This window comes from Salvelinus fontinalis, unplaced genomic scaffold (genome assembly GCF_029448725.1).
Source record: "Salvelinus fontinalis isolate EN_2023a unplaced genomic scaffold, ASM2944872v1 scaffold_0057, whole genome shotgun sequence".
In the NCBI taxonomy this organism is placed as follows: Eukaryota; Metazoa; Chordata; class Actinopteri; order Salmoniformes; family Salmonidae; genus Salvelinus; species Salvelinus fontinalis.
In genome coordinates, this window is record NW_026600266.1 from 184,725 (window position 1) to 209,529 (window position 24,805).

At 45.5% G+C, this 24,805-nt stretch overlaps 2 protein-coding genes across 2 annotated transcripts in view; one reads left to right on the top strand and one right to left on the bottom strand.

Annotated features, from left to right (window-relative positions):
• tbcd (tubulin folding cofactor D) overlaps window positions 1-24,805 on the bottom strand; it is a 120,454-nt gene that overhangs the window by 84,329 nt on the left and 11,320 nt on the right. Inside the window, exons 9-14 of the mRNA XM_055911250.1 lie at window positions 22,637-22,682; window positions 19,530-19,662; window positions 19,185-19,327; window positions 18,352-18,412; window positions 18,024-18,098; window positions 14,754-14,848 (exon numbers count right to left, since the gene is read on the bottom strand). Coding sequence (XP_055767225.1) covers window positions 14,754-14,848; window positions 18,024-18,098; window positions 18,352-18,412; window positions 19,185-19,327; window positions 19,530-19,662; window positions 22,637-22,682 — 553 coding nt within the window. The remainder of the gene's footprint in view (window positions 1-14,753; window positions 14,849-18,023; window positions 18,099-18,351; window positions 18,413-19,184; window positions 19,328-19,529; window positions 19,663-22,636; window positions 22,683-24,805) is intronic.
• On the top strand, window positions 1,322-14,414 carry LOC129842625 (zinc finger protein 750-like). The gene is made up of 3 exons (XM_055911244.1): window positions 1,322-1,412; window positions 4,094-5,538; window positions 12,941-14,414. The coding sequence occupies exons 2-3, from the start codon at window positions 4,121-4,123 to the stop codon at window positions 13,959-13,961; spliced, it is 2,439 nt and encodes an 812-aa protein (XP_055767219.1). The 5' UTR covers window positions 1,322-1,412; window positions 4,094-4,120; the 3' UTR covers window positions 13,962-14,414.

The following is a 24,805-nucleotide window of genomic DNA, read 5'->3' on the forward strand; positions in this document are numbered from 1 at the left end:
GGAGAGAGAGACAGGGAGGGGCAGAGAGAGACAGGGAGGGAGAGAGAGAGACAGGGAGGTAGGGAGAGAGACAGGGAGGGAGACAGACAGGGAGGGAGGGAGAGAGAGACAGGGAGGGAGAGAGACAGGGAGGGAGAGAGACAGGGAGGGAGAGAGAGAGACAGGGAGGGAGAGAGAGAGACAGGGAGGGGGAGAGAGAGACAGGGAGGGGGAGAGAGAGAGAGAGAGAGAGAGGGAGGGGGAGAGAGAGACAGGGAGGGAGAGAGAGAGACAGGGAGGGAGAGAGAGAGACAGGGAGGGAGAGAGAGAGACAGGGAGGGAGAGAGAGAGACAGGGAGGGAGAGAGAGAGACAGGGAGGGAGAGAGAGAGACAGGGAGGGAGAGAGAGAGACAGGGAGGGAGAGAGAGAGACAGGGAGGGAGAGAGAGAGACATGGAGGGAGAGAGAGAGACATGGAGGGAGAGAGAGAGACATGGAGGGAGGGAGAGAGACAGGGAGGGAGAGAGAGAGACAGGGAGGGAGAGGGAGAGAGACAGGGAGACGGAGAGACAGGGAGGGAGACAGAGAGGGAGACAGAGAGACAGGGAGGGAGACAGAGAGACAGGGAGGGAGACAGAGAGACAGGGAGGGAGACAGAGAGAAGAGACAGGGAGGGAGACAGAGAGACAGGGAGGGAGAGAGAGAGACAGACGGAGGGAGGGAGAGAGACAGGGAGGGGGAGAGAGACAGGGAGAGAGACAGGGAGGGAGGGAGAGAGACAGGGAGGGAGGGAGAGAGACAGGGAGGGAGGGAGAGAGACAGGGAGGGAGGGAGAGAGACAGGGAGGGAGGGAGAGAGACAGGGAGGGAGGGAGAGAGACAGGGAGGGAGAGAGAGAGACAGGGAGGGAGAGAGAGAGACAGGGAGGGGGAGAGAGAGACAGGGAGGGGGAGAGACAGGGAGGGAGAGAGAAAACGGAGACGGAAGGACAGACAGAGACAGATAGTTTGTTTTCTCCCATCAGGTAAATGGTGTCTCGGGGCCTGACTAATATTCAGCTAGGATGGATGTTGCCTGAGAGAGAGAGAGGTAACTAACTGTCTCTGTCTTTCTCCCATCATGTAAATGGTGTCTCGGGGCCTGACTAATATTCAGCTAGGATGGATGTTGCCTCAGGGCTCTACTGCTGCTAGAGGCCACGCCCACTCAGGGCCCTACTGTTACTGTTGGGATAAAGTAGGCTCCGCCCCCCTAGGTAAACTAGTCCAAGGTAACAGGACAGGTAAGACCTCGCAGACAGGAAGTCAGATCAACACTCACCACAGACCAGGCAGCAGAGCACACACACATTTGGGACACTACTGGAGACACGGTCACAGACCTACTGGCTGATGCTCCCACACTCTGGAGCGAGCATCCTCACAAACAGAGCAGGTAAGACTGCTTTCTCACTACCTAACTACCACGGGTTTAACCGGTCAAGAGAAACGGCAGTTGGTGAACGTAATCATGACAAGCCGTTATTTATTTTCTGCATATCCAGCTGAATGGTACCTTGTAACCGGTCTGTGGTTCAGTGTGTGGGGGTTTACATGTGAAGCTAAGTCTACAGGTGTATTTTGGGGTGAGGTGAGACTGTGCACCTGTTAGGCCACCTGTTACCTGTGTGTTCTAATAACCTACTGCCTGCATGGTACTGACGGACAGACCCACAAACACACCTGGCCACTAGTTCAACAGTCAACACTGGCTTGTTATGTCTGAGACAGAGGAAGTGGATCATAGCACATGGAAGTGATTACAACACGTTGGTGGTCAGATGAACCAGATGTTTACTAAGAACACGTGGTCAGATATGGACGAGAGGGTTTGAGTTGGGAAGGGATAAGAAACCAGAGTTGTTTCTGTGAGGGGCTTTGTGTCTGGTAGACTGAGCGTTGGCTCTGGTCCAGGTAATGATAGATATTACAACCAACAAGGTTTTACCAACCGATTTCTCTTCTTGAGAAGGGAGTGGCGATCCGTTCTGCACCACACCTGAGCAGGAACCTGAGAGACGACTTCTTGCGACAGTGTGTGACGGAACGGTCTCTTTAGGCGGAGCCCTGAACCGTGTGTGTGTGTGTGTGTGTGTGTGTGTGTGTGTGTGTGTGTGTGTGTGTGTGTGTGTGTGTGTATCCTAACCTGAAGACAGGGCCTTAGGTGACAGCTCTTTCTGAGAAGAAAACATCTGATTTGTTATAAACCCGTTAAACTGAGACGGTTCTCATTTGAATACCAGTTCCAATGTAGATGTGTATGAACACCCTTTAACTGGAGGTGAGGAGGAAAGGAGACGATAAGAGAAGAAACGGAGGAGCGGGGTCAATGTCTCCTCTCACTACTGTGTAGACACACACACACACACACACACACACACACACACACACACACACACACACACACACACACACACACACACACACAGTTTTCCCCTGTAAGTAAGCCCCTGACTCCTGAGTAACAGTCTCTCCAGGAAGACCACGCTGTCAGAAGGCCAGTCATACTCTCTCTACAAGGTTGATGTGGAGTGATGAGCTCATCAGATAAGGGGATGTGTCTGAGCCTAGTTGACTATCCCGCTGTAGTAGTGCCATGCCCGTGCCTAGAGCCACCTATCACTGCATCCCGCTGCAGCACAGGTGTAGTCATGGGAAACAGGTGCCTTTCGGTTCCCACACCTTCAGGCAGGCAGTTTAGTGAGGGAGAGAGAGACAGAGAGAGAGAGAGACAGAGAGAGAGGAGCGTGTCGTTACATGCCCTCCAGGTCTGCTAGGCAGGGTGAGGTCTACCTACTGATCTCCTGCTCTGCCTACCTGCCTGGATGATGCCTAGTCTAGCCACTCTCCTGCCTACCTTCCTGGATGATGCCTAGTCTAGCCCCTCTCCTGCCTACCTGCCTGGATGATGCCTAGTCTAGACACTCTCCTGCCTACCTGCCTGGATGATGCCTAGTCTAGCCACTATCCTGCCTACCTGCCTGGATGATGCCTAGTCTAGACACTCTCCTGCCTACCTGCCTGGATGATGCCTAGTCTAGCCCCTCTCCTGCTTACCTGCCTGGATGATGCCTAGTCTAGCCCCTCTCCTGCCTACCTGCCTGGATGATGCCTAGTCTAGCCCCTCTCCTGCCTACCTGCCTGGATGATGCCTAGTCTAGACACTCTCCTGCCTACCTGCCTGGATGATGCCTAGTCTAGCCACTATCCTGCCTACCTGCCTGGATGATGCCTAGTCTAGACACTCTCCTGCCTACCTGCCTGGATGATGCCTAGTCTAGCCCCTCTCCTGCCTACCTAGACAGATAGACAGGATAGATATACAGGAGAGAGAGAGAGACACACAACCATCCATTACCTACTATAGGACATGAGTCTAGGCATGATGGGGTCTACCTATGTAGAGACATAACCAGCCACCCATGACAATGCTGGTCTATGCAAACATAACATGCAGGTCGTTTGCATACTGTGAAAGCTGGATAGTTGTTCCTTGTTCCAAGCATAACATACAGAGCAACTGTTAGTGGAATAGGTTAGCCTGAGGGCCTCTACTCACACAGAGGCAGACCCGCACTACTATCTGTCCATCTGGCACAAGTTTGACTCAGTTCATTCTCATTTCCATACTAGGACGCTTGGCTTGATCCATGTGCGTATGTATATGTGTGGACTGGACTTTATGCCCTGAGGGTGCAGTGGTTCATGTCCTCCTTTCTTTGGCCTGAGCAGATAAAGACACAGAGAGGAGAGGTCAGTGTAAACTAGTCTAACTAGTCTCCTCCTCTAGCTGAACCAGTTGAACTGGACTAGTAGCCATGTGAATCCTACTCAGTAAACGCTGGGAGAGAATGTGCTGTTAACACAAACCTTTCCAACAAAAGGATCATTAACAAAAAGGTCCTAAAACACTCATCTAGCCTGACATTTCCTTAAAGATCATTAATGATGTCAAGAAACTAAGCGTTAAAACACATTTCATTGTACACATAATGTGAAGAAAGCATTAAATAATGTATGTCAATGTGCAGCACAACTAATCGGTCAATCTGTTACCTCTTCCTCTTGTCTTTGCAGTGAAACTGCACACACACCAGATCCAAAATGCTCAGCGTCCAGGAGCGCAAGCCCAAGAGGCCTCACTACATCCCACGGCCCCCAGGCAAGCCCTACAAGTACCAGTGTTTCCAGTGCCCGTTCACCTGCAACGAGAAGTCTCACCTGTTCAACCACATGAAGTACAACCTCTGTAAGAACTCTATATCACTGGTGTCTCAGAAAGGAGGCAACACGGGGAGGCAGACCAAGACCCCTGGCCCTGCCAACGTCAAACTGGCATCTTTAACCCTGAAAGACAGATCAGGGCCCCTTCCTGTGGAGCGGCTCATGACCCCTGGCCCTGCCAATGTCAAACTGGCATCTTTAACCCTGAAAGACAAATCAGGGCCACTTCCTGTGGAGCGGCTCATGACCCCTGAAGGTCACAGAGGAGGAGTGGAGAACAGGAGAGAAGAGAAGGAGGAGGAGAAGAAGGAGAGCGAGAAGAAGGAGAGAGAGGAGGAGAAGGAGGAGAGAGAGGAGGCGTGTGGGAGTCCAGTCAGGAAAGACATTCAGAGTGTGATCAAATCAGACACAAAGGAACTCAAAGAGGCCAAGGCTTTGCCACGCCCGTCAGCCTTCTCCCAAGTCACACCCAATCGGGAGAACCCAGAGGGCGCGCTAAAGTCGTCCCACAACCAATCAGGGGAGCAGTCTCTGACTCCGCCCATGCCATCATTCCATAACCCCACCTTCGCCTGGGGCCCAATGGCAGCAGCCTCCATGCCGCTGAAGCCCCTCCCACCTCACATAATACCTGAGTACCCTCCCTACCTGTTTCCTGATCGCCACCCGGCCCTCCACCCCCTCTACCAGCCCTACTTCATCCCAGGGACGCATCACCTTTCTGGGCCAAACTCCCAGACCTACCGGCCTAGCTTCCTGGAGACCCCACAAAGACCTGTGATACCCATTAACCCGGACCACTCCCACCCATCTCTCATCCCTCCATACCCCTACAGATACGGTCTCCCCCTGCCCTATGGCCTGTACCGCCCCCCGGACCACCATCCACACCCCATCCCTCTCCCAGGCTCCAGGTACCTTCCTCTGGATGTGTACGGCCCAGGACCAGGCCCCGGCCTGGGACCTAGGGACTATGACTTTTACCTCCACCCCAGGCTCCATGGTGAACCCCACAGCAGACCCACGGAGGAAGGGACCAACCAGGTGGAGCAGAGCAGAGACAAGCCCACCGGACTGAGCCCCATGGAGGGGTGTTCTGCCTTGGGCTCACCTGACAGACCCAGCCCTCCACACCCCTTCACCCAGAGAGACACTACTGATGGTTCCAGATGTACCGTCCTGGGGGAACCACAGCCTGTCAACCAATCAGGAGGACCAGAGCCAGCCTCGCAGCCAATCAGAGTAGACGCGAGCAAAGAGGACACACCACAGAGCTTGACGACGCACATGGAAAGAGGGTAAGTGATGATACATGCTCTCTCCTCACACAACTCTTTACCAGTCAAAACAGCTGAAGCTCTAACTAGTCTATACAGACGTATCAGTGGATGTCTAATCTAACTAGTCTATACAGACGTATCAGTGGTCTAATCTAACTAGTCTATACAGACGTATCAGTGGTCTAATCTAACTAGTCTATACAGACGTATCAGTGGATGTCTAATCTAACTAGTCTATACAGACGTATCAGTGGTCTAATCTAACTAGTCTATACAGACGTATCAGTGGTCTAATCTAACTAGTCTATACAGACGTATCAGTGGTCTAATCTAACTAGTCTATACAGACGTATCAGTGGATGTCTAATCTAACTAGTCTATACAGACGTATCAGTGGATGTCTAATCTAACTAGTCTATACAGACGTATCAGTGGATGTCTAATCTAACTAGTCTATACAGACGTATCAGTGGTCTAATCTAACTAGTCTATACAGACGTATCAGTGGTCTAATCTAACTAGTCTATACAGACGTATCAGTGGTCTAATCTAACTAGTCTATACAGACGTATCAGTGGTCTAATCTAACTAGTCTATACAGACGTATCAGTGGTCTAATCTAACTAGTCTATACAGACGTATCAGTGGTCTAATCTAACTAGTCTATACAGACGTATCAGTGGTCTAATCTAACTAGTCTATACAGACGTATCAGTGGATGTCTAATCTAACTAGTCTATACAGACGTATCAGTGGATGTCTAATCTAACTAGTCTATACAGACGTATCAGTGGATGTCTAATCTAACTAGTCTATACAGACGTATCAGTGGTCTAATCTAACTAGTCTATACAGACGTATCAGTGGTCTAATCTAACTAGTCTATACAGACGTATCAGTGGATGTCTAATCTAACTAGTCTATACAGACGTATCAGTGGATGTCTAATCTAACTAGTCTATACAGACGTATCAGTGGATGTCTAATCTAACTAGTCTATACAGACGTATCAGTGGATGTCTAATCTAACTAGTCTATACAGACGTATCAGTGGATGTCTAATCTAGTCTATACAGACGTATCAGTGGTCTAATCTAACTAGTCTATACAGACGTATCAGTGGTCTAATCTAACTAGTCTATACAGACGTATCAGTGGATGTCTAATCTAACTAGTCTATACAGACGTATCAGTGGTCTAATCTTACTAGTCTATACAGACGTATCAGTGGTCTAATCTAACTAGTCTATACAGACGTATCAGTGGTCTAATCTAACTAGTCTATACAGACGTATCAGTGGTCTAATCTAACTAGTCTATACAGACGTATCAGTGGTCTAATCTAACTAGTCTATACAGACGTATCAGTGGATGTCTAATCTTACTAGTCTATACAGACGTATCAGTGGATGTCTAATCTAACTAGTCTATACAGACGTATCAGTGGTCTAATCTAACTAGTCTATACAGACGTATCAGTGGATGTCTAATCTAACTAGTCTATACAGACGTATCAGTGGATGTCTAATCTAACTAGTCTATACAGACGTATCAGTGGATGTCTAATCTAACTAGTCTATACAGACGTATCAGTGGATGTCTAATCTAACTAGTCTATACAGACGTATCAGTGGATGTCTAATCTAACTAGTCTATACAGACGTATCAGTGGATGTCTAATCTAACTAGTCTATACAGACGTATCAGTGGATGTCTAATCTAACTAGTCTATACAGACGTATCAGTGGTCTAATCTAACTAGTCTATACAGACGTATCAGTGGTCTAATCTAACTAGTCTATACAGACGTATCAGTGGATGTCTAATCTAACTAGTCTATACAGACGTATCAGTGGATGTCTAATCTAACTAGTCTATACAGACGTATCAGTGGATGTCTAATCTAACTAGTCTATACAGACGTATCAGTGGATGTCTAATCTAACTAGTCTATACAGACGTATCAGTGGATGTCTAATCTAACTAGTCTATACAGACGTATCAGTGGATGTCTAATCTAACTAGTCTATACAGACGTATCAGTGGTCTAATCTAACTAGTCTATACAGACGTATCAGTGGTCTAATCTTACTAGTCTATACAGACGTATCATTGGTCTAATCTAACTAGTCTATACAGACGTATCATTGGTCTAATCTAACTAGTCTATACAGACGTATCAGTGGTCTAATCTAACTAGTCTATACAGACGTATCAGTGGTCTAATCTAACTAGTCTATACAGACGTATCAGTGGTCTAATCTTACTAGTCTATACAGACGTATCATTGGTCTAATCTAACTAGTCTATACAGACGTATCAGTGGTCTAATCTAACTAGTCTATACAGACGTATCAGTGGTCTAATCTAACTAGTCTATACAGACGTATCAGTGGTCTAATCTAACTAGTCTATACAGACGTATCAGTGGTCTAATCTAACTAGTCTATACAGACGTATCAGTGGTCTAATCTAACTAGTCTATACAGACGTATCAGTGGTCTAATCTAACTAGTCTATACAGACGTATCAGTGGTCTAATCTAACTAGTCTATACAGACGTATCAGTGGTCTAATCTAACTAGTCTATACAGACGTATCAGTGGTCTAATCTAACTAGTCTATACAGACGTATCAGTGGATGTCTAATCTAACTAGTCTATACAGACGTATCAGTGGATGTCTAATCTAACTAGTCTATACAGACGTATCAGTGGATGTCTAATCTAACTAGTCTATACAGACGTATCAGTGGATGTCTAATCTAACTAGTCTATACAGACGTATCAGTGGATGTCTAATCTAACTAGTCTATACAGACGTATCAGTGGATGTCTAATCTAACTAGTCTATACAGACGTATCAGTGGATGTCTAATCTAACTAGTCTATACAGACGTATCAGTGGATGTCTAATCTAACTAGTCTATACAGACGTATCAGTGGATGTCTAATCTAACTAGTCTATACAGAGGTATCAGTGGATGTCTAATCTAACTAGTCTATACAGACGTATCAGTGGATGTCTAATCTAACTAGTCTATACAGACGTATCAGTGGTCTAATCTAACTAGTCTATACAGACGTATCAGTGGTCTAATCTTACTAGTCTATACAGACGTATCATTGGTCTAATCTAACTAGTCTATACAGACGTATCAGTGGTCTAATCTAACTAGTCTATACAGACGTATCAGTGGTCTAATCTAACTAGTCTATACAGACGTATCAGTGGTCTAATCTTACTAGTCTATACAGACGTATCATTGGTCTAATCTAACTAGTCTATACAGACGTATCAGTGGTCTAATCTAACTAGTCTATACAGACGTATCAGTGGTCTAATCTAACTAGTCTATACAGACGTATCAGTGGTCTAATCTAACTAGTCTATACAGACGTATCAGTGGTCTAATCTAACTAGTCTATACAGACGTATCAGTGGTCTAATCTAACTAGTCTATACAGACGTATCAGTGGTCTAATCTAACTAGTCTATACAGACGTATCAGTGGTCTAATCTAACTAGTCTATACAGACGTATCAGTGGTCTAATCTAACTAGTCTATACAGACGTATCAGTGGATGTCTAATCTAACTAGTCTATACAGACGTATCAGTGGATGTCTAATCTAACTAGTCTATACAGACGTATCAGTGGATGTCTAATCTAACTAGTCTATACAGACGTATCAGTGGATGTCTAATCTAACTAGTCTATACAGACGTATCAGTGGATGTCTAATCTAACTAGTCTATACAGACGTATCAGTGGATGTCTAATCTAACTAGTCTATACAGACGTATCAGTGGATGTCTAATCTAACTAGTCTATACAGACGTATCAGTGGATGTCTAATCTAACTAGTCTATACAGACGTATCAGTGGATGTCTAATCTAACTAGTCTATACAGACGTATCAGTGGATGTCTAATCTAACTAGTCTATACAGACGTATCAGTGGATGTCTAATCTAACTAGTCTATACAGACGTATCAGTGGTCTAATCTAACTAGTCTATACAGACGTACCAGTGGTCTAATCTAACTAGTCTATACAGACGTATCAGTGGATGTCTAATCTAACTAGTCTATACAGACGTTTCAGTGGATGTCTAATCTAACTAGTCTATACAGACGTATCAGATGATGTCTAATCTAACTAGTCTATACAGACGTATCAGTGGATGTCTAATCTAACTAGTCTATACAGACGTATCAGTGGTCTAATCTAACTAGTCTATACAGACGTATCAGTGGTCTAATCTAACTAGTCTATACAGACGTATCAGTGGTCTAATCTAACTAGTCTATACAGACGTATCAGTGGTCTAATCTAACTAGTCTATACAGACGTATCAGTGGTCTAATCTAACTAGTCTATACAGACGTATCAGTGGATGTCTAATCTAACTAGTCTATACAGACGTATCAGTGGATGTCTAATCTAACTAGTCTATACAGACGTATCAGTGGATGTCTAATCTAACTAGTCTATACAGACGTATCAGTGTGGATGTCTAATCTAACTAGTCTATACAGACGTATCAGTGGTCTAATCTAACTAGTCTATACAGACGTATCAGTGGTCTAATCTAACTAGTCTATACAGACGTATCAGTGTGGATGTCTAATCTAACTAGTCTATACAGACGTATCAGTGGTCTAATCTAACTAGTCTATACAGACGTATCAGTGGTCTAATCTAACTAGTCTATACAGACGTATCAGTGGATGTCTAATCTAACTAGTCTATACAGACGTATCAGTGGATGTCTAATCTAACTAGTCTATACAGACGTATCAGTGGTCTAATCTAACTAGTCTATACAGACGTATCAGTGGATGTCTAATCTAACTAGTCTATACAGACGTATCAGTGGATGTCTAATCTAACTAGTCTATACAGACGTATCAGTGGATGTCTAATCTAACTAGTCTATACAGACGTACCAGTGGTCTAATCTAACTAGTCTATACAGACGTATCAGTGGTCTAATCTAACTAGTCTATACAGACGTATCAGTGGATGTCTAATCTAACTAGTCTATACAGACGTATCAGTGGTCTAATCTAACTAGTCTATACAGACGTATCAGTGGTCTAATCTAACTAGTCTATACAGACGTATCAGTGGTCTAATCTAACTAGTCTATACAGACGTATCAGTGGATGTCTAATCTAACTAGTCTATACAGACGTATCAGTGGATGTCTAATCTAACTAGTCTATACAGACGTACCAGTGGTCTAATCTAACTAGTCTATACAGACGTATCAGTGGTCTAATCTAACTAGTCTATACAGACGTATCAGTGGATGTCTAATCTAACTAGTCTATACAGACGTACCAGTGGTCTAATCTAACTAGTCTATACAGACGTATCAGTGGTCTAATCTAACTAGTCTATACAGACGTATCAGTGGTCTAATCTAACTAGTCTATACAGACGTATCAGTGGATGTCTAATCTAACTAGTCTATACAGACGTATCAGTGGATGTCTAATCTAACTAGTCTATACAGACGTACCAGTGGTCTAATCTAACTAGTCTATACAGACGTATCAGTGGATGTCTAATCTAACTAGTCTATACAGACGTATCAGTGGTCTAATCTAACTAGTCTATACAGACGTATCAGTGGTCTAATCTAACTAGTCTATACAGACGTATCAGTGGATGTCTAATCTAACTAGTCTATACAGACGTATCAGTGGATGTCTAATCTAACTAGTCTATACAGACGTATCAGTGGTCTAATCTAACTAGTCTATACAGACGTATCAGTGGTCTAATCTAACTAGTCTATACAGACGTATCAGTGGTCTAATCTAACTAGTCTATACAGACGTATCAGTGGTCTAATCTAACTAGTCTATACAGACGTATCAGTGGTCTAATCTAACTAGTCTATACAGACGTATCAGTGGTCTAATCTAACTAGTCTATACAGACGTATCAGTGGTCTAATCTAACTAGTCTATACAGACGTATCAGTGGTCTAATCTAACTAGTCTATACAGACGTATCAGTGGATGTCTAATCTAACTAGTCTATACAGACGTATCAGTGGATGTCTAATCTAACTAGTCTATACAGACGTATCAGTGGATGTCTAATCTAACTAGTCTATACAGACGTATCAGTTTATGTCTAATCTAACTAGTCTATACAGACGTATCAGTGGTCTAATCTAACTAGTCTATACAGACGTATCAGTGGTCTAATCTAACTAGTCTATACAGACGTATCAGTGGTCTAATCTAACTAGTCTATACAGACGTATCAGTGGTCTAATCTAACTAGTCTATACAGACGTATCAGTGGTCTAATCTAACTAGTCTATACAGACGTATCAGTGGTCTAATCTAACTAGTCTATACAGACGTATCAGTGGTCTAATCTAACTAGTCTATACAGACGTATCAGTGGTCTAATCTAACTAGTCTAAACAGACGTATCAGATGTCTAATCTAACTAGTCTATACAGACGTATCAGTGGTCTAATCTAACTAGTCTATACAGACGTATCAGTGGTCTAATCTAACTAGTCTATACAGACGTATCAGTGGTCTAATCTAACTAGTCTATACAGACGTATCAGTGGTCTAATCTAACTAGTCTATACAGACGTATCAGTGGTCTAATCTAACTAGTCTATACAGACGTATCAGTGGTCTAATCTAACTAGTCTATACAGACGTATCAGTGGTCTAATCTAACTAGTCTATACAGACGTATCAGTGGTCTAATCTAACTAGTCTAAACAGACGTATCAGATGATGTCTAATCTAACTAGTCTATACAGACGTATCAGTGGATGTCTAATCTAACTAGTCTATACAGACGTATCAGTGGATGTCTAATATAACTAGTCTATACAGACGTATCAGTGGATGTCTAATCTAACTAGTCTATACAGACGTATCAGTGTGGATGTCTAATCTAACTAGTCTATACAGACGTATCAGTGTGGATGTCTAATCTAACTAGTCTATACAGACGTATCAGTGGATGTCTAATCTAACTAGTCTATACAGACGTATCAGTGGATGTCTAATCTAACTAGTCTATACAGACGTATCAGTGTGGATGTCTAATCTAACTAGTCTATACAGACGTATCAGTGGATGTCTAATCTAACTAGTCTATACAGACGTATCAGTGGATGTCTAATCTAACTAGTCTATACAGACGTATCAGTGGTCTAATCTAACTAGTCTATACAGACGTATCAGTGGTCTAATCTAACTAGTCTATACAGACGTATCAGTGGATGTCTAATCTAACTAGTCTATACAGACGTATCAGTGGTCTAATCTAACTAGTCTATACAGACGTATCAGTGGTCTAATCTAACTAGTCTATACAGACGTATCAGATGATAATATTATGCATATTATTTGTCTTCCTCATTCAGGACGGCAGCCAACCACGCAGAGCACACCACCTCTGACGAAAGCGACGACTCCTCATCTGAACGAGATGGTGACGATGATGATGATACTGAGGAAGATTTGATGCCCCTGAACCTCTCCAAAAAGGACCAGGAGTCAGACCTCTTCACCAGCAGGGGGAGCTGTCCTGAAACAGGGCATCCGGAGGAGGACCTGCCACTGAACCTCAGCCTTCGGGCCACACCAGGCAGTCCAGATCACTGCTCCAAAATGGCCGCCTCAGGGAGGGAGTTTGTTAGTGTCCAACCAGGCAACCCAGACCATTGCTCCAAAATGGCCACCTTAATCGCAGTGGATCTCAGTCAACAGGGCTCCAGCCCAGCTCCCACCCAAACAGACAAGGAGCCCAGTGACCAACAGAGACAGACTGCAGCCCTGGCTCTCTGCCAGCTGGCTAGCTCCTCCTCTTCCTCCAGCCTCAGCTCTATGGCAGCAGACAGCCCGTCAGTACGCCCAACACTAACAGACTGCCCCTGTCCCCCAACAACCACATCCCTCACCAGAGAGGTGAAACACACAACTTCAGGCCTCACCAGAGAGGTGAAACACACAACTTCAGGCCTCACCAGAGAGGTGAAACACACAACTTCAGGCCTCACCAGAGAGGTGAAACACACAACTTCAGGCCTCACCAGAGAGGTGAAACACACAACTTCAGGCCTCACCAGAGAGGTGAAACACACAACTTCAGGCCTCACCAGAGAGGTGAAACACACAACTTCAGGCCTCTCCAGAGAGGTGAAACACACAACTTCAGGCCTCTCCAGAGAGGTGAAACAGGAAGACACAGCCAAGGGCCAGACTGAACAGTCTAGAACCAAAGTTAGGGGGGTGAAGAGAGCTGCCAGGGGAGAGAGCCAGCTCCCAGCCAGGAAACACACCAAGCTCACAGCACCTCACAAACAGAGACAGACTAAGAGGGCCCGGGTGGGGAAGGAGACAGGAGGAGGGAGAGCACTGAGGACGAGACCTCTCTGCTGCTGAACACTAAGTGACAGTTGAACCAAAACCCGTCCAACAGACACAGGAAGTCGACAGTGGCTCAGAACCCTCATGGCCTCTAAGTCTAGGACCAGGATGTAAAGGAGTAAAGTGGATCTGTACAGTTGAACCTCCACGGACACTCCCCTGTCTGTCTAAAGGACGATCAAATGTTTACCAAGCACTAAAAGCAAGACTGGTGTTTTAAACCAACATGTGATGGTGTCTCCAGTTGGCTACAGGGAAAACCCCTTTTCAAATGAACCTCCTCACCTGCACTGACTTGACCCAAATAGCCTTTATATAAATGTTAACCCTTTACACCTGAACACAGAACACTGTATATAACAAGGGTGGAACTATTTAAGTGACTATAATATGTGGTATACTACAAGGTGCATGGTGGTGGGATAAGCTGTATATATTTAATACGGTTCTAGAAAGCAATACCAAAATAAAATCTGTCCATATTTATCCCATGGGTTGTTGTTCTGTATGGCTGCTGTGACTGTGAGGGTTTATGGGTAGCGAAGTGCAGTTCACTTACACACCCAGGGGTTGTGACTGAGGGTTTATGGGTAGTGAAGGGGGTTTGTGGTTCTGTATGGCTGTTGTGACTGAGGGTTTATGGGTAGGGAAGGGGGTTTGTGGTTCTGTATGGCTGTTGTGACTGAGGGTTTATGGGTAGGGAAGGGGGATTGCTTTGCAGGTACAGACGACATGTTGTGTCGTAGTTCAAATACAAGAAGCTCCCGCACGCCGCTCTAGCTGTGTGTGCAGGGTTTTGTTACGTACCGTCCGGGAGACGAGAGGGCACCAGCAGGCCTCTTCTCCCCAGCTCTGCCAGGGCCAAGCAGCCTCCATGCCACGCGTTGTCTGTCTCCTGGAAACTACAACAACAACAACACACACCAAGGATGACATTTGACCTCCGCAAAACTGACCTGAGCGCCGCAAAAACTACCGTAACAAGGTAATGAACAGTCAAAACCATGGTTCTCATCAAATTGGATGATATTTGGATGAAACCAGGTCAAAGTGTGATGACCAAAGTTTGAAAAATGACTGTTGCTTCTACATTGATCACGTTACTGGTCCCCTCCCCAATGTCAAACACTTGGATTCAGGAGGCGGGACTATTAAGGCGATAGGGTGACATCATCCCAACTCTCATTTTAATACACCAATGGTAACATGATATTCTCTTACCTAATTGTCATAAGTTACGCCTTGTAACCAACATCGGAGAAGGTGTGTTTGCAGAAGGGTGTGACTTATATAACTAGACAGCTACTCTGCTGGTGCCAAAATGTGACTGTAGGATGTCAGCAAATATAATTAGAAGGAAGGGTCATTCAAAACTCCAACGCTGTTGTCATGGCAACACATCCGTCAGTGTTGCTGTGAACCGCATCACAAGAGACTTGCCGGGAGATGCATCATATTTATTTGTTACATCACTAGCTAGGTTTCCATCAATTGGCAACAGAATTTCATGTGAATATTCTAGAATCTGCATAAAGAAAATGTGCATTTTCCCAGCAGTAGTATGTTTCCACCAAAAGGTCGTGTTGCTGATATAAATCAGTGTGTGATGACATAGCGCACACAAAATGGACTTTCACGCTGAAGTTTTCATGTACCGAATAAAAATGTAAATGTTTATAGTGTTTCCATGGTTTCCATGGCATTTTCACCTCTCCTGATAGTTGTGTCTGGTGTGGACACCTGACCTCTAGACAACACCTGACACATACAGTGCAGGTAGGGCTGGTCTACAAGAAATTATTATGGATAAAAGTGAGAATATTTTGATTTGACAAATGGCAGTCAAACATCGATCATCATGTCACCAGAATAAGTGGATATTTATTGGTAAAGGAACATCAAGCTCATCACTGTGCACTTTCACCTCCCTGTAAAGTTCATCACAACTTATTTCATCTGTAGCTGATTAACCTGCATGTTACCTGAGTGGTAGTGGGAGGACAACACACCATATCATCACGTGACTCACAGTTTCCTTCAGTATCTTATTATATCAATATTTGTGCATAAAAAGGCATTTCCACCGCAGTTTCCCGCATAATTAATTTTACCGACAGAAAAAGATCCCACCATGTCTAACAAACAAGTTAAATGTCAGTATTTCTAAAATTACAGCGTGATTTTTTTATTTTTATGTTGCTTTGTGTTTCACCAAATTAGCTTGAGATGATTGTACAGCAAAGCTGCATCTACGTTTCAAAGACCTGTCGGTCAAGTCTCATGAATATCAGCTCCCCGCCCACTCAGCCTGCCTTCATAAACTTCCTGGTAGTTAGCCATGAGAGAAAAAGAGATTAAATATTCTACCCCCCCCCCCAAAAAAAACATTATGGGTGGTATTTTAAATCACTCAAAGGGTTATTTTACATGGGAATCAGAATTACTGTTTGGGAGCTTTAATAAACTCAGCAAAAAAAAGAAACGTCCCTTTTTCAGGACCCTGTCTTTCAAAGATAATTCATAAAAATCCAAATAACTTCACAGATCTTCATTGTAAAGGGTTTAAACATGTTTCCCATGCTTGTTCAATGAACCATAAACAATTAATGAACATGCACCTGTGGAACGGTCATTAAGACACTAACAGCTTACAGACGATAGGCAATTAAGGTCACAGTTATGAAAACTTAGGACACTAAAAGAGGTCTTTCTACTGACTCTGAAAAACACCAAAAGAAAGATGCCCAGGGTCCCTGCTCACCTGCGTGAACGCGCCTTAGGCATGCTGCAAGGAGGCATGAGGACTGCAGATGTGGCCAGGGCAATAAATCGCAATGTCCGTACTGTGAGACGCCTAAGACAGCGCTACAGGGAGACAGGACGGACAGCTGATCGTCCTCGCAGTGGCAGACCACATGTAACAACACCTGCACAGGAACGGTACATTCGAACATCACACCTGCGGGACAGGTACAGGATGGCAACATCAACTGACCGAGTTATACCAGGAACGCACAATCCCTCCATCAGTGATCAGACTGTCCGCAATAGGTTGAGGCTGGACTGAGGGCTTGTAGGCCTGTTGTAAGGCGGGTCCTCACCAGACATCACCAGCAACAACGTCACTTATGGGCACAAACCCACCGTCGCTGGACCAGACAGGACTGGCAAAAAGTGCTCTTCACTGACGAGTCTCGGTTTTCTCTCACCAGGGGTGATGGTTGGATTTGCGTTTATCATCGAAGGAATGAGCGTTACACCGAGGCCTGTACTCTGGAGCGGGATCGATTTGGAGGTGGAGGGTCCGTCATGGTCTGGGGCGGTGTGTCACAGCATCATCGGACTGAGCTTGTTGTCATTGCAGGCAATCTCAACGCTGTGCGTTACAGGGAAGACATCCTCCTCCCTCATGTGGTACCCTTCCTGCAGGCTCATCCTGACATGACCCTCCAACATGACAATGCCACCAGTCATACTGCTCGTTCTGTGTGTGATTTCCTGCAAGACAGGAATGTCAGTGTTCTGCCATGGCCAGCGAAGAGCCTGGATCTCAATCCCATTGAGCACGTCTTGGACCTGTTGGATCGGAGGGTGAGGGCTAAGGCCATTCCCCCCAGAAATGTCCGGGAACTTGCAGGTGCCTTGGTGGAAGAGTGGGGTAACATCTCACGGCAAATCTGGCAAATCTGATGCAGTCAGATCAGAACTGGCAAATCTGGTGCAGTCCATGAGGAGGAGATGCACTGCAGTACTTAATGCAGCTGGTGGCCACACCAGATACTAACTGTTACTTTTGATTTTGACCCCCCCTTTGTTCAGGGACACAATATTCAATTTCTGTTAGTCACATGTCTGTGGAACTTGTTCAGTTTATGTCTCAGTTGTTGAATCTTGTTATGTTCATGCAAATATTTACACATGTTAAGTTTGCTGAAAATAAACGCAGTTAACAGTGAGAGGACGTTTCTTTTTTTTGCTGAGTTTACCTTACGTATATTGTGTGATAAGATGTTCCCCAGTGGCACAGACAAATAGCATAACATAACACGGCAAAGCTGCAAATGAACCGGTTGTTACCTGAAACACTCCAACACTGATCCAACCACCTCGTCAGCCAGCTCCTTGGGGAGTCTCCCTGTCACCCTCCCAATACTGAGAAGAGGGAAGACATGTTGAATCCTATCTGAGCAACTCATCTGTACTTCATTAACCAGAGGGCTCCTCCCTATCGGCAGTTCTCTGGTTTTTAGGTGTTTTGTCTGTTCAGGTGCCACATTTATTCTCTACTACATCAACATGACAGACCATAACTCAGTGCTCCTGCCTATAGCCATCATTCTGCCTCCTGAAAGACAGACGCTTAGTGTTGATCATTGTTCATTCAACGTGTCAACAAGGCTCTTACCCCTTAGCAGCAGACCAGCGCACGATGGTCTCCTTGTCTTTCAGCCCACCCAGCAGTTGCTCTGTGAAATAACAGACAGAGAAAGAGAGAGAGAGTCACTACCTGAATAGCTGTGACTGAACACCATAACAGACCTGATGTGGGTCAAATTCAGTAGGGCACACCGTAACAAAATGTTTTGCAACAGAACATGTACATCTGTGTTGTGTTGTTATTGGTCAAGTAGTTCAGGATGTTGCACTCTCAACTGAACATAAGATACAGGCCTTACAACCAATGAGACAGTGAGAAGGATGCTGACTTCAGACATATCAAGAGAGAGAATGAGAGAGAGAGCTGAGAGAACCAGAGAGAGAGCTGAGAGAACCAGAGAGAGATCTTAGAGAACCAGAGAGAGATCTGAGAGAACCAGAGAGAGATCTGAGAGAACCAGAGAGAGAGAGCTGAGAGAACCAGAGAGAGAGAGCTGAGAGAACCAGAGAGAGATCTTAGAGAACCAGAGAGAGATCTGAGAGAACCAGAGAGAGATCTGAGAGAACCAGAGAGAGAGAGCTGAGAGAACCAGAGAGAGAGAGAGCTGAGAGAACCAGAGAGAGAGAGCTGAGAAAACCAGAGAGAGAGAGCTGAGAAAACCAGAGAGAGAGAGCTGAGAAAACCAGAGAGAGAGAGAGCTGAGAGAACCAGAGAGAGAGAGAGCTGAGAGAACCAGAGAGAGAGAGCTGAGAAAACCAGAGAGAGAGAGAGCTGAGAGAACCAGAGAGAGAGAGCTGAGAAAACCAGAGAGAGAACTGAGAGAAGGAGAGAGAAGGAGAGAGTGAGTAACACTGACTGACCGATGACGTTCTCCACCTCCTCTGGGATATCATAGTCCTCCTCCTGGCTCTGGGTCTCCATGTCTGGGCTAACAGCCTCTACTGTGGAGCCAGACTGGGACAGAGACAGGTTGGCTGCCAGGGAGCGACTCCCTCTCTGGTACCTGAATGACAAGCAAACATACAAGGTCTCAACACAGTGAGACTAGCTTTCCCTTCAGAAACGTTCAACAGCATGCAGAGACCAAATTAACATCTAGGGAGTGGGTCTCCTCCACTGGTTGAGGAAGGTTAGACCGTCTCTGTATCAGCTTGACTCCTACGCGTGTGTGTGTGTGTGTGTCTGTGTGTGTGTGTCTGTCTCACCTCCACTTGGCCAGTCGGGGCTTGAGGAAGGTCAGACCCAGTCTCTGTATCAGCTTGACCCCCAGCTTCCTCAGCATAGCCTGGCTGCTCTCTGCCACATGACACTGGTCCAGACACTGCAGCACCACCGGAGCTGAGGAACACACACACACACACACACTAGTACCATGGTAACACTACACTGGTCCAGACACTGCAGCACCACCGGAGCTGAGGAACACACACACACACACACACACACACTAGTACCATGGTAACACTACACTGGTCCAGACACTGCAGCACCACAGGTTAAACCGGGCATTCGATTTAACCGTCCCACACAAGTTTTGGAGATCGGAGACAAACTCCTCATGTTGTTGCCCACTCGGGGCGCGTGGCCGTCACCGACGCGGGTCAGAGACGCAGTCTGAGGGCTACTCGGGGCGCGTGGCCGTCACCGACGCGGGTCAGAGACGCAGTCTGAGGGCTACTCGGGGCGCGTGGCCGTCACCGACGCGGGTCAGAGACGCAGTCTGAGGGTTACTCGGGGCGCGTGGCCGTCAGAGACGCAGTCTGAGGGCTACTCGGGGCGCGTGGCCGTCACCGACGCGGGTCAGAGACGCAGTCTGAGGGTTACTCGGGGCGCGTGGCCGTCAGAGACGCAGTCTGAGGGCCACTCATCTCCTCTTTGGAACCATCACAATATTTTTAACCATTTTATCGGCACCAAATCTGAAATGCTCTTGTAGTGTGAGATGTGCAACGACAACTCTTCAGAACGGTGATCATCAGCAGGAGCCAATGAGAGCTGGCCAGAGAAGCAGCCAGTCAGACGATGACGTTGCACCCAGAATGTGTAGACTCTGGAGCAGGAGACATGACTACTACTAATATGTGTTTGTACATGCCTTTAACCAAAAACGTCAAATCGTCACAGCTCTGAAGTTTACAAGCAATGTTATTCAATTCAAAATGTATTGGCTAGATATTTCAACTCCGTGTGTCAAGCGTGAATGTCTGACTGAAACTATTTATGAGGCTGCTTTGAGCCACAGCTCCTTGTAACTATGTAAACAACGTAATCACATCATTGTTTTGGCGAGACAGCGTGTTGTGGAGATTCTTCACCACCAGCTGAAGAATCTGTCACGTCGTTTAATGTGCTCACCACTACGTTGGTAAGACAACACACTACAGGAAAGAGACTGGTTTAATGTGTTCACCACTACGTTGGTAAGACAACACACTACAGGAAAGAGACTGGTTTAATGTGCTCACCACTACGTTGGTAAGACAACACACTACAGGAAAGAGGCTGGTTTAATGTGCTCACCACTACGTTGGTAAGACAACACACTACAGGAAAGAGGCTGGTTTAATGTGCTCACCACTACGTTGGCAAGACAACACACGACAGGAAAGAGGCTGGTTTAATGTGCTCACCACTACGTTGGCAAGACAACACACTACAGGATAGAGACTGGTTTAATGTGCTCACCACTACGTTGGCAAGACAACACACTACAGGAAAGAGGCTGGTTTAATGTGCTCACCACTACGTTGGCAAGACAACACACTACAGGAAAGAGGCTGGTTTAATGTGCTCACCACTACGTTGGCAAGACAACACACTACAGGAAAGAGGCTGGTTTAATGTGCTCACCACTACGTTGGCAAGACAACACACTACAGGAAAGAGACTGGTTTAATGTGCTCACCACTACGTTGGTAAGACAACACACTACAGGAAAGAGACTGGTTTAATGTGCTCACCACTACGTTGGTAAGACAACACACTACAGGAAAGAGACTGGTTTAATGTGCTCACCACTACGTTGGTAAGACAACACACTACAGGAAAGAGACTGGTTTAATGTGCTCACCACTACGTTGGTAAGACAACACACTACAGGAAAGAGACTGGTTTAATGTGCTCACCACTACGTTGGCAAGACATCACACTACAGGAAAGAGGCTGGTTTAATGTGCTCACCACTACGTTGGTAAGACATCACACTACAGGAAAGAGGCTGGTTTAATGTGCTCACCACTACGTTGGTAAGACATCACACTACAGGAAAGAGGCTGGTTTAATGTGCTCACCACTACGTTGGTAAGACATCACACTACAGGAAAGAGGCTGGTTTAATGTGCTCACCACTACGTTGGTAAGACAACACACTACAGGAAAGAGGCTGGTTTAATGTGCTCACCACTACGTTGGTAAGACAACACACTACAGGAAAGAGACTGGTTTAATGTGCTCACCACTACGTTGGTAAGACAACACACTACAGGAAAGAGACTGGTTTAATGTGCTCACCACTACGTTGGTAAGACAACACACTACAGGAAAGAGACTGGTTTAATGTGCTCACCACTACGTTGGTAAGACAACACACTACAGGAAAGAGACTGGTTTAATGTGCTCACCACTACGTTGGTAAGACAACACACTACAGGAAAGAGACTGGTTTAATGTGCTCACCACTACGTTGGTAAGACAACACACTACAGGAAAGAGACTGGTTTAATGTGCTCACCACTACGTTGGCAAGACATCACACTACAGGAAAGAGGCTGGTTTAATGTGCTCACCACTACGTTGGTAAGACATCACACTACAGGAAAGAGGCTGGTTTAATGTGCTCACCACTACGTTGGTAAGACATCACACTACAGGAAAGAGGCTGGTTTAATGTGCTCACCACTACGTTGGTAAGACATCACACTACAGGAAAGAGGCTGGTTTAATGTGCTCACCACTACGTTGGTAAGACAACACACTACAGGAAAGAGGCTGGTTTAATGTGCTCACCACTACGTTGGTAAGACAACACACTACAGGAAAGAGACTGGTTTAATGTGCTCACCACTACGTTGGCAAGACAACACACTACAGGAAAGAGACTGGTTTAATGTGCTCACCACTACGTTGGTAAGACAACACACTACAGGAAAGAGACTGGTTTAATGTGCTCACCACTACGTTGGTAAGACAACACACTACAGGAAAGAGACTGGTTTAATGTGCTCACCACTACGTTGGTGGTAAGACAACTACTTATCACAATGGATAAAGTCAAATGGCTGATCAAAAAGCAACTATTGAAGGACATTCTTACCGTACTGGAGAAAGTCATCTCTCTTGCCATGCTTGAATAGCTGGGCCTAAAAGACAGACGGGAGACAGGAGAGACAGGTGAGACATAAGAGAGGTGAGACATAAGAGAGGTGAGACAGGAGAGAGAGGTGAGACAGGAGAGAGAGAAGAGGTGAGACAGGAGAGCGAGGGCAAAACATCAATATCATGGATGAGATCGAAATAATACATTTTCCTTTAAAGATGTGAAATTCCAACACCTGTTTTGTTCATAACGTTGTGGCTCCTCCCCTTTTGAGGGTCAACATGTTGTCTGGGATTACATCACCACTAACCTCTACCTTCTGGATGTCATTACATGTAGTCTGGGATTACATCACCACTAACCTCTAGCTTCTGGATGTCATTACATGTAGTCTGGGATTACATCACCACTAACCTCTAGCTTCTGGATGTCATTACATGTAGTCTGGGATTACATCACCACTAACCTCTACCTTCTGGATGTCATTACATGTAGTCTGGGATTACATCACCACTAACCTCTAGCTTCTGGATGTCATTACATGTTGTCTGGGATTACATCACCACTAACCTCTACCTTCTGAATGTCATTACATGTTGTCTGGGATTACATCACCACTAACCTCTACCTTCTGGATGTCATTACATGTTGTCTGGGATTAAATCCCCACTAACCTCTACCTTTTGGATGTCATTACATGTAGTCTGGGATTACATCACCACTAACCTCTACCTTCTGGATGTCATTACATGTAGTCTGGGATTACATCACCACTAACCTCTACCTTCTGGATGTCATTACATGTTGTCTGTCTGGGATTACATCACCACTAACCTCTACCTTCTGGATGTCATTACATGTTGTCTGTCTGGGATTAAATCCCCACTAACCTCTACCTTCTGGATGTCATTACATGTTGTCTGGGATTACATCACCACTAACCTCTAGCTTCTGGATGTCATTACATGTTGTCTGGGATTAAATCCCCACTAACCTCTACCTTCTGGATGTCATTACATGTTGTCTGGGATTACATCACCACTAACCTCTACCTTCTGGATGTCATTACATGTTGTCTGTCTGGGATTACATCACCACTAACCTCTACCTTCTGGATGTCATTACATGTTGTCTGTCTGGGATTACATCACCACTAACCTCTACCTTCTGGATGTCATTACATGTTGTCTGTCTGGGATTACATCACCACTAACCTCTACCTTCTGGATGTCATTACATGTTGTCTGTCTGGGATTACATCACCACTAACCTCTAGCTTCTGGATGTCATTACATGTTGTCTGTCTGGGATTACATCACCACTAACCTCTACCTTCTGGATGTCATTACATGTTGTCTGTCTGGGATTACATCACCACTAACCTCTACCTTCTGGATGTCATTACATGTTGTCTGTCTGGGATTACATCACCACTAACCTCTACCTTCTGGATGTCATTACATGTTGTCTGGGATTACATCACCACTAACCTCTACCTTCTGGATGTCATTACATGTTGTCTGGGATTACATCACCACTAACCTCTACCTTCTGGATGTCATTACATGTTGTCTGTCTGGGATTACATCACCACTAACCTCTACCTTCTGGATGTCATTACATGTAGTCTGGGATTACATCACCACTAACCTCTAGCTTCTGGATGTCATTACATGTAGTCTGGGATTACATCACCACTAACCTCTACCTTCTGGATGTCATTACATGTTGTCTGGGATTAAATCCCCACTAACCTCTACCTTCTGGATGTCATTACAAGTTGCAGCGAGGACTGCCGTGTGTTAAAGGTTCATTTTAACTACTCTTCTAATGCCATTCTCTCAGTCCCCATTTCTCAGCGGCTCTTTAAAGTTTTGCTGCATGGCCAAATTCAAAAACGCAACTGTGCAAAACAAAGATCTTCCCAGAGCCCGTTGAAGCCCCTCAGGGCCGTCAGAACACAGAGCCCGTTGAAGCCCCTCAGGGCCGTCAGAACACACAGAGCCCGTTGAAGCCCCTCAGGGCCGTCAGAACACACAGAGCCCGTTGAAGCCCCTCAGGGCCGTCAGAACACACAGAGCCCGTTGAAGCCCCTCAGGGCCGTCAGAACACACAGAGCCCGTTGAAGCCCCTCAGGGCCGTCAGAACACACAGAGCCCGTTGAAG

What these genes read in the sequence shown, in the direction of transcription:
- LOC129842625 (XM_055911244.1), top strand. Translation starts at nt 4,121, where the DNA reads ATGCTCAGCGTCCAGGAGCGCAAGCCCAAGAGGCCTCACTACATCCCA. An exon ending in ACGACGCACATGGAAAGAGG is followed by an intron (nt 5,539 to 12,940) that starts GTAAGTGATGAT and finishes TTCCTCATTCAG; the next exon opens with GACGGCAGCCAACCACGCAG.